Source organism: Pithys albifrons, chromosome 7 (assembly GCF_047495875.1).
Source record: "Pithys albifrons albifrons isolate INPA30051 chromosome 7, PitAlb_v1, whole genome shotgun sequence".
Classification (NCBI taxonomy): Eukaryota; Metazoa; Chordata; class Aves; order Passeriformes; family Thamnophilidae; genus Pithys; species Pithys albifrons.
The window spans coordinates 35,661,387-35,673,737 of record NC_092464.1 but is presented as its reverse complement, the minus strand read 5'-3'; the positions used below and the strand labels follow the sequence as shown (position 1 = coordinate 35,673,737).

The following is a 12,351-nucleotide window of genomic DNA, read 5'->3' as shown; positions in this document are numbered from 1 at the left end:
AGAGGAGCACAAGTCAACCATCCCATTATATGACTAAAATTGGATAAAAAACCCCTTCTCGTTCACGCGATGGGCACATTTGTGCCTGCTCTTGGTCCCCGAGACGGGCTGAGGGACGACACGCTAAACAGAATCACAGGATAGGTGAGGTTGGAAGGGACCACAGTGGGGTCACCCAGTCCAACCTCTCTGCTCCCGTAGGGTCATCCTGGAGCACATGGCACAGGATTGCGTCCAGACGGTTCTTCAGTATCTCCAGTGTGGGAGACTGCCCACCCTCTCCGGGCAGCCCGCGGGGGCCCGGGTGCGAGGCACGACACGGCCACGGCCACGGCCACGGCCACTCCCTTCGCCGGCCGGGACTGGCGTCGCGGGGCGGATCGGCGGCGGCTGCGCGCGCAGGGGGTGGGGGCCGCGGCCGCCGGGGCAGCGGAGCGGGAGGAGCGGCGGAGCTCAGGTACGGCAGCGGTGCGGGAGCGCCGCGAGGCAGGGCGGCATCTCCGCGGCATCTCCCGGGCATCTCTCCGGCATCTCCGTGGCAATCTCCCCGGCGTCTCTCCGGCATCTCCCCGGCAATCTCCCCCGCTTCTCCCCCACATCTCCGCGGCGTCTCCCCGTCCCCTTCCTCTTCGGAGCGGCGCCCCCGGGCTGGTGTGTTACTATTCGGCGCGGGGGAAAGTGGCGGGGGCTGCGACCTTCCCGGCAGGGCTCGCCCTGGCAGCGCCGGGCGGCGGCGATGGGCAGCGAGGGAGGGAAAGAGGGAGAGGGATGGTGAGAATGGCGCGGGAGGATGGCGCAGAGCCGGTTCCCCGGAGTCGGTGCGAGCGATGTCCCCCGGCGCCTCCCGGCACCTGCTCCGCGGCGGTGGCGGCGGAGGCTCCGCAGCGCGTAACGGGGCTGCGCCGCCGCTCCCCCGGGCCGACGGTGCGGGAGCGGGGTCCGGGGCGTGGAGAGGTCTCGGTGATTGGGGCTGGCACCAGCAAACGCCGTCCTCGGCTGTCCTTTGCATTCCCGTCTGAAGCAAGGCTCTCCGGTCTCTCATGTTTCTCTCGCTGCTCTGCTCGCTGCTGCTTTCCCTTCACCTCTTTAAAGACCCGGCATGGGTTGTTCCCCTCCCTCTTCTTCTTGAAGGTGCCTTTTCATATGGTCACCTTGAAACCTAGATGCCTTCATGGGCCTTTCTAAGCATACTGTTAGGCTCAGGTGGGTTTGTGATGGTTTCAGTCAGTAGAGCAGGCTGACTGGCAGACATACCTTCCTGCAAGAGACTACAACACTGACATCTCCGTTTGTGCTGCTATAATAATTCTAGAGGCTGTGATTAACCTACCTTAAAAAAAGTAATTTCTCCAGTACCGATAAGTAAAGGGGAAATAAATCATATTAAACCAGAATGTTAAACAGAAGACAGCTTTGTTAGGGCCTTGATCCTATGGGTGTACTTACGCATAAATCCATCCTGTGAAAGCCATCCATGCCTGTAAGACATGGAACTTTAATAATTCCAGAGATGCAGTTGTGCTGCAGTACACTTGGTAAATTCTGTCATGCAAACTATCTGTCTATGCTAAATATACTCAGTAGTTTAGAAGATAATAAATACATGGACTTATGAGAAAGTGAAGTGGCTGACTCATTTGGTTATAGGCTATTACGGTTTCAGCTATTGCCTTAAAAGCTGTTTCAGAATTAGGGATTTAAGGCACCTCCAAGCATGCTGGCTTTTTCATAGCGTGCACTCCAAATTTTCCAGTCAAACAAAAAGAAGTCTCAAAACAAACCCTCAATCACATATATTTAGGAAGTTGATCTCTGTGAACACAGGACTTCCAGGGATTTGAGATGAACCAAGATCGGAGTTAACTTAAACCCTTCCTAGTGCTGCAGACTTTTCCAAGCAGCTTATGTCCCGGAGTGTACACAGTCTAAAAAGGCAGGTGTTACATTGAGGCAAATGTGGTGGATGGAAATCCTTTTTTGGTATAATTTTTTTCCTCCCCAGAAAAGTATTTCTGTTGCTTAGACTTTGAGATTTTTATGGCAACTTTCCATTTTGGAAGAAATTTGTAACTTTTTTTTTCCTGGTTTAAGTTCCATTTATTTACTCTGGCTGAGTTCAGTATGTTTGGTAAAGGGTACTGAACCTGGCTGTCTGTCCTCTCCTTCAGAATTCACCAACCATGGATGCGTTATGCAGCTTGAGCGTGGAACAGTGTGCTAGTTTATGCTTCGAGCTTCCAGTAAGACTTTCTTGCTTTAATTATGAACTTGGAGAGTTATGAAGGCTGGACATTGTCCCTGTGGTGTATTGGCCTTCTCCTCCTGTAAATTCAGCAGATTGAGCAGCAGAATTTCTACCTAGACCTGCTTCTCTGTGTGGTACCCAAATGGCTGGTTTCTGACAATGTGCTGTGTTACATCCTAACGTTTGCAAAATCTTATTGGCAATATTGCAACACTTACTGGATTTTTAAAACTAAAGCGAGACTTCCAACAGCTACTTCGATGCTTTTTATTTTTCCCCTTGTTAACATAACAATGTTGCTAATTTGAAGCGACTAACAGTCGTTGTGCATTAGCCGGCTGGGTGTGGAGGTGGACGCTCTCTTGTGCAGGGACCAAGACCTGACGGAACCGCAAAACGGGATTGTACTGCCTCTTTACAAAAAGCGAAAGCTACATGGCCAAGTATTATGGAGCAGTTAGCAATTTCGCATTATGAAGCTGTGCGCTGTGCAAAGATGCTTTAGATGCCAGCAGCTCCTAACACGGGTCTCTGCCCCAGTGGCAGAAATAGGAAAACAGGTGCTGCTTTACAAAATGGAGTGTTACAAAAATATGACCTTAGTCTGAGAGTTGGAATAGCAGCTACAAAAGAGATAGAGTTCTGTGACTGCTTGGAGACTTAATTAAAAGCACTGACATCCACTTAGTGAAAAGTCTGTGTAAATAATGAATTTTCCCTGTATGCACAGCCTGTGATGGAAATGAGCTGAAACCTGTTGTCTTCTGGATGACTGCCCCTAATTTGTTTTTAAATAGAACTATATTTTCGTTAACATAATTCAGATTACTTGGGGCAAAAAATACGATTCTGTCTTATTTTGAAAGATGCCTACTTTGGAAGTTTGAACAAGGGTGTATTGTAGAATTAAAATAGAACTGGTTGGTGAAGGAATGTAAACTTTTGTGACAGCTGAAATATTTTTGAAATTTGTTAGGACTTTGAATGCTGAAGAGTTTTAGCATGCTCATTTGATGGCCACTATCTGTTTTCAGACACAATCCAGCGGCTGTTGCCAGGAATATTCCAAATTTTCCCATATACAGCAAGAGAAATATTTTCAATTCCTTCCAGGCCTATTATATGTTTATTCAGTTAAATGACTGAAAGGAGCATACAGCTTAGGAAAGCTTTGAAGTACAAGTTGATTTTATGCCTGTGTAGGGAATTACTACTTCCTGTAAGTGAAAAATAAAAGTAAAATCATTGGAGAAAAAAGCCATCCCAAATCTCTGACTGAAAGTTTGAAATGTTGCCCATTTTGAGTAAATTCTTGAGAAAATTTCAGCATGTCGGTAATGTAAACAAACAAACAAACAAACCCAACCAAAAAACAGAGAGAGAGGTTGAGCATAGCTTGCTAAATTTCAGCTTCTGATAATCTCCTCTTGGATATCTTGTCAGGCACAGCTTACACTGGCAGAGACAATCAAAGATGAATGTGGTACCTTTCAGTGGTAATTTGGTGTCACCATCCATTGGTAGTAAGGAAAGATTCAAACAATATTACTAAGGTCTGATAATGAAATGTCCAAACCATAGGGACATAGGGTTCTGGCATAGTTTTGTGCTTTATAGTCAGGAACAGTTTCTGCCTTCTAATTGCTTAACACATGCAACCTTCATCTCTCCTAGTAAGTCATGCATTAAAACTGTCCAAATTGTCAATAAAACCCCCCAATCCTTCAGTATTTCCTAAGATGGGAACAGTATTATTATTGTGCCTTTCAGTTTGCTGTCTTTGTTCTGTGCCTGCAGCTGAATGAATTTTGGTTTTCATTTCGTTGCTTTTCTGCAGGATGCAGAGATCACATGTGTCTGTGTGCATAAGACACTAGGCTTGATTTGTAAATGGAAATACAAGCTTGTCTCAGGCACAAGAAACATCTTAATTTGAAAGTTAAAGTAGAAGTTCAAAACCAATAACTAAGCCCTGAACAAAATTTTTACAATTGTAACTGACCTTTCTTTTGCCACCCCATTAAAAATATGGAAGAGCTGAGAATAAATGATGCATGGCCCATTCCATATATTCTTCCTTTCATAATGAGACAGCCTTGATCAGAATAGGAAGACCCTGGCTCAAATGTTGCTTTTCTGTTTTTTATTGTAAGTGTTTCTTGCAGATTATGCCACTGACCCTTTCTGGTCACTATGAAAAGAGGTTTATTGAAATTTTTAAACATAGTTTAAACACAGTTCAGCACTATTAGCACAGCTGGGTTTCTGTTTTATAAAAGCACAAAGTATAGCGAGGAAAAATTATGCTTTAATACAAAGAAACACATTATGTCTTCATAAAAGGCTTAATGTGTTCTCCAGACTTAAAAGCAGCTCAAATCTGTTTGGTAAGATAAATGTTAAAGAAAATGTTGTCATCACCAAGAATGCACTCAGAACTTAGCAGAAAGGTGTTTAGCAGCCTCTCTATTTGTGGTACCTAAGGCACCTGTTAAAGACCAGCTTTAATTTGAAGAAACTATAGACATGAGAGTGGAAAGAATAGTCTGTATGATCAATAAAACTGGTGTTCTGACCAAGCTATGGTGGAAGTCTGAGATGAAACCCCAGTCTTAACCCTCCTACCCTTGTTTTTGTGGACGCGTGTTGTCTTGAAAACATAATGTTGATTATTACCTGAATTAGCAATAGGTTGTCTAGGACAAACACAGGTGTGCTTGAAAAAGTGGGAGTTAGGAGAGGTTTAGACTTCACCCTGTTCTTTGGTTATATCTGTGCTTCAGAAAGCTCAATGGCTATGCCAACAAAACTCTTGAAGACAAACACAGAAAATGCTTGAAAGATGAGTTTGTGATGTATTTATGCAACATCACTAAGGTGAATGAAAGCAAGATGTGTTGTTCCTGGTTCCATCCATGCTGGAAGGCTTGCTAGCATTGCTATCCTGAGTAATGAACACAGCAATTACACTCCTAGGTGAAAATTTCCCTTGATCAAGTTGAATTGTTGCCAACTTCTGAGTCAAATCAATGCAAGGCAAATTTTACAGCTGAATGCTATTCATCCCAACATGAGGTGAATGCTTTTCTGTTGTCAGTGCTGACTGCTTGGTCTCACTGAAGCTTTCATCCTTACTATCTACCTGAGTGTTGCTTCAATTTCTTGTGAAGAGGAGGTATAATGGCAGTAGCTGACTTCCCAGGTAATACCTTTTACTGATCTGACATTGTTTGATGTGACAGTGACTGGATAGTATTAAATTTTTGAGCAAGAGACGATATTGGTGTAGAAAACAGAACTCCTGCTTAATGTATTCAGGGGAACTGCTTGTGCATGTACATCACTTAAAATGTTTTAAATGGTGTGTTGCTAGGAAAGGACTAGCTCTGCACAGGAATAGCTATTTGAGGATTTTTTAATTTGGTGTAAATCTTATTAGCAGTAAATACTAATTAACATTTCAGGAACTTGTATTAAACACAGAGGGTTTTTGTATGTGATGCTGGGGGCATCTTTAGCTTTTCTTGAGAAAAAGTTGCAGGGCATTAAGTGAGCAGCAATTAAAAGAAGTGTGCAGAGCAAATATTGATTCAATTCAATAAACCTGAGTGAAATTCCAAGACAGACCCTTACTTTGACCCTTTTTTTCTCACACTAATCCTTTTCCTGCTTCCTAGTGAGTGCTGCACTTTCATTATAAATGTATTGTTTTGTTTTTCAGTTGAAAAAAAAAGAGAAAAAAGCAGAAGCAGTTTTACTGACATAGAATTAAGTTTTGGAATTGTTTGAATACTAAGTTGCTATAAGAGCTTCAAGATTGTAATAGTTCATAATATTGAATAGTTTTGATAATTTTTTTTTCCTAACAGATAGGACAGCAACAGTGAAAGCTACTGTTGGCAAGCCAACTTTCACATAACTTCTAAATTTGTAAAGCTAGTAATTACTTCATGCTTAATGCCTTCAGAATATTTTGATCAACAAGAATAATTGGCATCTTGAAAAGAGTTGGTATCTGTTTGGTATTGGAGGATAAAGTTATTTTACTGAGAAGTAATTTTATTGTAGCACTCAGATCCTTGAGCTTTATAAAAAATTATTTCAGTACCAAATTGCACCTTTCAGAGAAGAAGTACATAGTGTTATTCTGGATAAAAACCCCAGCTAACCACAAGAAATCTAGAGTAAATGAATATGAAAATCATCCTTTCTTTAGTTTGGACTCTGTCATGCTAAGCCCAGAGTGCTTTGTTGTGGATACATAACTATTTCAGTTATTATGAATTGTTTATGCCTGTCTCTATTCTAAGAGTGCTGCTTCAGCCTCTGACTCTCACGTCCATGAAGGGAGAATGGAATATTGCAATCTGTCCTCTGTGTGTTGCCATACCAGCATTATGCGTTTGCTCCTTTTTTAATAGGTGAAAAATGACATCTAAGTGAAACTTTCATTAGACAATGTCACAACCTGTGTGTACAGACTTAAACAATAAAAATATTATTCCTTGCTGACCACTCCAAAAGTTGAATGTGGTTAAATTTTGACTCTAATAGCAGAAATTGTTCTTGTTAGAAGTTGTGAACCTTCTTAATACTTGTCAGCATTTGTAAGATCGTTATATTGTGAAACAGAAAACACTCCAAAGTAAAGTTTCTCAGTCCTCAATATTTTCAATCTGAAGATTAGCATTTTATGTTTATCAAGAGTTTATGGATTAGTTTCCCTGACATGTTGAGAGGCAATATCACTTCCATGTTCACCCTATTTCAGGAGTTTAGTGTTGTTCAGACATGTTTACATGTTTACTGACAACTGTCATGTCCATTGTTGCACTTTGTGATGTTTGGAGCTAGACATTTGTCCAGAGAAGGGCAATGAAGCTGGTAAAGGGACTAGGGAGTAAGTCATATGAGAAGCAGCTGAGGGAACTGGGGCTTTTCAGCCTGGAGAAAAGGAGGCTCAGGGGAGACCTGATTAGTCTCTAAAACTACCTGAAAGAAGGTTGTAAGGAGGTGGGAGTTGGCCCCTTCTCCCAGGAAACTAGTGACAGGACAAGAGGAAATCGCCTCAAGCTGCTTCAGCGGAGGTCCAGGTTGGACATCAGGAAGAATTTCTACACCGAAAGGGTTGTTAAGCATTGAAACAGATTGTCCAGGGAGGTGGTGGAGTCAGCATTCCTGGAAGTGTTCAAGAAACGAAGGGACACAGAACTTACTGCTATGGTGTAGCTGATGTGGTGATATTCACTCAAAGGTTGGACTCTGATCATGGAGGTATTTTCCAACCTTTTTGCGTCTATGATTGCCCAGTGGATATTACTCCTTTCTTTCCACATCAAAGTACTTATGAACTCAGATTGACAACAGTGGTGATATGTTCATATAATTAATTTGGCTTGTCAGTTACTAGATGCAATTTATTACAATGAGACAAGATCTTAATATAAGAACTTGTTAAATAAAACTTCTTTGTAGTGTCAAAACACAGGAGACTCTGGAAAAAAATATGACCGTGTGGAATAGTACATCCCTGCTGTGGTATGTTTTGTCAAATAAAATGGTAGCAAGTGGAGTATATTACCTTGTGGCTGTTGCTCAGATCTCTTTTTTCAACCTTTATGCCTACAGTGATGTCGGTCAACCAAGCATGGTGCCTGTTAACTCCCTGAAACTGCAGCAGTTATTATGTAGTGGCATAGCATAATTTCCAGCTCTGACTGTTTCCAGGGCTTCTATATGCAAAGTGTTTTGGATATAGCCTATAGCAGTCTGTGTGGTCCCTGTTTCACTTAACTTGCAGGTGGCCCATCTCTGAGTATAACAGTTTGCAATCAAGACATTTGGTGTAGGTTTACCTCTGTCTACGCCAGAATGTAGGTCTGAGGTATAGTTTGTTGGGAGAATTAGGCCTGTACATAAACGTGCTCTGTGGTAAAGAACTGTGTGAATGGGCAAGGTGTCCTTTGAGGTCTATTTGTAATCATTCCCTACTTTCTAAGGTTTTCAGGATTGCCTTTCATTCAAGGAGCAAATACTCTGTGAAACAAGTTTGGAGTTATACCAGTAGGTGAATTTGTAAGTCAGGCTGATTTATCAGGGGTACTGTGAAGGAGGAGTGTTCTGGTGCCTTGTATGAGGACAAAGAAGTGGCAAATGTTTGAAAATGAGAATGAGGACAACCTCGAGTTGAACTAAGCAAAAAACCCCAACGAAGTAGGCAAGTAGAAATGTCCTGCTTAAGTGTCTGCTAGCAGATTGTTTTAGCTACGCGATGGAGGAAGATAAAGTACAGTAGTGTTCTGAACAAATATAGGTTGTGGGTGTATCTGAGAAATGGCCATCCTTGTCATATTTAAAATGAACAAAATGAGGTTCTAGGAAAAAGTGCTACCTAGTGAACTGAGTAGATTTAGACTGCAGTAGATTGCTAGATGGCTTCCTTCTCTAGAAATGTAATGTAAGATCCCAGTGCCAACTCCTCTTACGACAATCATGATTTCAGTATAATGTTGTCATTCATTTTAGTGTTTAACTGTCATATACTCCCCTGTTACATACTGTATGTTGAAGGGATTCTGGTTATAGAGGAGCTTACTCATACTTTCTTACATAAAGAGTATTACCAAAACGGCAATTTGTTTTTGATTCAGTAACTATTGCTATATTTAAGGGGAAAAAACCCTCACTAATACATTTGAGCCTGTTTATTTCAGGGAGGGCTTTAGAACTCTGTAGAACATTAGATTCCTACAAGCTTAATACTTTTGCCTACCTGCTCAGATTGTAGATATGTAAATATCTGCCTTGCATGCCTTCATGTTTGTTCAGTAACACAGTGCTGAAACATTCCTTCCCATCTTTTGAAGCCTATCTGGCAGTATGTTTGGGTATCCATTTATTAAAATTAGTACTGTATATAATTTTAACCTTTCTCTCTAGGCTCTTGCATGTCTAATGTCTTTCAACTGCCTCATGTATTTAAAATAAATCTGCTTAGTTTGTGTTTAGAATAAAAGAATATTTCTTTTAAAAGTGAGATCCACAGTAAGTCTGTAAGTCAAAGATTTTGAGTGGTCTGGCAATGCATCAGAAGACAGATTTGGAGCACTAAATGATTACTTACCTAAAAGTAGATGGGAACTCTTAGAGTGCTGGAAAGCAGTTACATTGATATCACCAACACAGCAAAATAAATGTACATACTTGGAATAATTAATAGCAAAATACTAAATGGTTTCATTAGGGAAACAATTACCACTTTGTAGATTATAGCCTTTATCCAAAAGGCATTCTTTCTCTGGTTTACTATCAGCAACCTGCTATTCTGTGAGAAGTACCTGCACAAATGGCACTGCTTTTGAAAAACACCCCAAATCCAAATTTGAATGGTTTGAAGCATGTGGAAGTTACTGGTAAAAAAAGCAGCCTTGTCTTTCAGATAAATTAACAGTTTTTTGGGGGAAACCTCTGTGTTGATTGATTCTAAGGGGTCCAAATATTTGCAAGTATTTTTACTCCTTCAGGGTATTGCAGAGGAAGAAGAGCAACGTGTTTTTCATTTTGGGGACGAGTTTCTAGTGCAGTGATAAGAACTATGAAGAAATCTCAGTCATCTGTGTTGAGTGCTATTTTAGCAAATGATAAACACCTCACCTTTTCCTTTTGTAGGCATGTGTGCCAGGAGTTTCCCTGAATGGTGGAAAAAATGTCAGATATGGCAGTGTACACAAGACCAGCTACAACAGTGTTATAGTCCTGAAACAGTTTACATTTTTTTATTAATACATTGTCAATGAAAACACTTAAAATTATCATATAAACATTTTACATTAGCCAGCATAAACAAATAAACTGCAATCAATTAAGGTAAGAGCATCAATGGAGACTAACTGCAGAGAAAACACAGTTCAATTAGTGCTTCAGCCTCGCTGATCTGAGTAGATAAATTGACAGTTTTTGAAGTATTTGTTCTTTATCTTTGTTCCTTTTGCAGTTACACTATTGTCCTCTCTCAGGAATGCCTCAAACATGTTTTCTCTTTCCTTTTTTACAATATTAAAGTGCATGGATGCAGAGAGAGTAAATGATTTAAAATTATTCTGTGTCTCTGCACTTGTCTGAGTCAGCAGAATACATTTGGGTCATATGTTCCCTAACAGCTCCAGTGCAGAGTATCTTCTTTCTGTGGGGATTAAGTAGACTCATTAAGATACAGTTATCTTGCCTTTTTTCTGATTCTTTGTACCTTCACAAGACTTGGGTGAAAAATGATGAAATTTAAAAAAAAATTTAAAATTAAATGCAGATAAGCTTTCTCTGAGCTGACGTGTTCCTCCACTATCATTGAACAATCAACTGACAGAGGGATTGTATTCCCTCTTAGCTACAACTAGTAGCAGTAGACTGAATGATTCTCCAATATATACAATTATGAATTAAAACCCAGTAGTTTTGTTTGTTTGTGCTTTCTTTCCTTTTTAGGATGGCTGTAGCTCCTCCAAGTTACTGTTTTGTAGCCTTCCCCCCATGTTCTAAAGATGGGCTGGTGGTATTTGGAAAGAACTCTGCACGGCCTAGGGATGAAGTGCAGGAGGTGGTCTACTTCCCTGCTGCAGCTCATGATCCAGGAAGCAAAGTTGAGGTAAGGATGAAGTGGTGCATTCAAACTGTGAGGAATTACTGTTATTGGAAGAAATGAATGCTATCTTGCTTTCTTGTCAGATTGTGGAGTCTGACTACGTTAGACATGCTACAAAACAAGGAGCCAGAAATCTCTGTCTCAAACAACTTGACCTCTAATAAGAAAATGTGAGAGGAGAAAACAAGAGCATAACATTTGTAAGACAAACATAGCTCTTGTACATGCAGTTGGCTTTGATGATATGTTCTGCATCCAAGGGACCTGCATCATGGTCAGTTTGCAGTGCTGTGGCTTCTCTCTGTATCTAGGCTGGATGTGGAGTCCCGGCGCAGGTTGAAAGAGACCCTGCTGGAAGTAATTTTAATTATAGTCTGTTACTGCAGCCTCACTTTAATGACAGTAGAAATGAAGGGACAAGTAGATGTGGAAGAGGGGGACAAATGAAACAGGAAGAGGAGGAAGTTTGAAGTGAAGGTGGAATGAGGAGACTGAGGCACCAGGAAGAAAAACAAGGATCTGTGTGGGTAGTCGTTTTAGTGAAGGACACAGAGTCTTACCTGCACTGTCAGGAGCTTTTAGAGTCCACAGGTTCTTGCTCTGAGTGGCAACAAGAGAAGCAGGAGCTGTGTGTTTGCTGCATTCAGATTCCTCCTGTCTCTGTGGCTGTGCAGAAGGCTGAGAACACAAGGTGTTCTGCACCAGGCTGGTGTCTTTCATCTGAACAGGTTCTGTATGGATTGCAGTTGCTGCTTTCCCAGAAGATATCCTAAGGCCAGTGCCAGTTTTAATTCTGTTTTTGAAGTGGGATGACTTTCAAATTTCAGAAGATATGGTGCTCTTCTTTTTAACAGTTAGTGTTCTCTTGATTCTTGTTGCTACCAGCATCTAGTATAACTTATGGATTGTTAAATGGTTTCATTTGGCATATAAAGAAATCCCCTTCCCCTGTGCAAGAGCACTATGTGCAGTCAATTGCAGTGCTCTATTGGTAGCCCCTTGTAGACATGTGCTAGTATACAGAACACAGGTGTGGCAATAAGACAAGAAAAATACTTCAGAACAGTTTGTTTTAAACCTTCTCTTCATGGAACTGGAGATGAAAAAAAGAAGTATTCTGTTATTGTGGAAGAAGGACTTTGAAAAGCTGCTCTGCAGTGTTTGTATCCTTAAATGAGAACACAAGTCTTAGTGTAAGACTACTTGATTGTTTTGATCTCTTTGCCCCATATTTTACTCTCGGACAAAATTGTCATAATTTGCTGAAGCATATAATCAAACATATATAATCTATAATACCTATTTTACACCATGATTAACCAGTTTAATGCCTTTTTTTTCAGAATTCAGTCAGAAACTCAACTCTTTTGCCAAACATTTTTAGAATGGGGAGTGTAATTCTTTTTCCTAGCATGCCACAGTCTGAAGAACCGGTATCTGCAAGCATTTTCTATAAATGCAGATTTTT

The 12,351-nt window shown here is 41.0% G+C and overlaps 1 protein-coding gene across 5 annotated transcripts in view; it reads left to right on the top strand.

Annotated features, from left to right (window-relative positions):
- Window positions 1-374: 374 nt before the first annotated feature.
- Window positions 375-12,351, top strand: part of SCRN1 (secernin 1) — a 39,142-nt gene continuing 27,165 nt past the window's right edge. For 2 of the 5 annotated variants that reach the window (XM_071561021.1, XM_071561019.1), the window contains exons 1-2: window positions 402-651; window positions 10,727-10,886. In XM_071561021.1, coding sequence (XP_071417122.1) covers window positions 10,783-10,886 — 104 coding nt within the window. In that variant the 5' untranslated portion in view covers window positions 402-651; window positions 10,727-10,782. Of the gene's footprint in view, window positions 652-10,726; window positions 10,887-12,351 lie in introns of all 5 variants that reach the window. The other 3 variants (XM_071561020.1, XM_071561018.1, XM_071561022.1) reach the window with 3 other exon arrangements.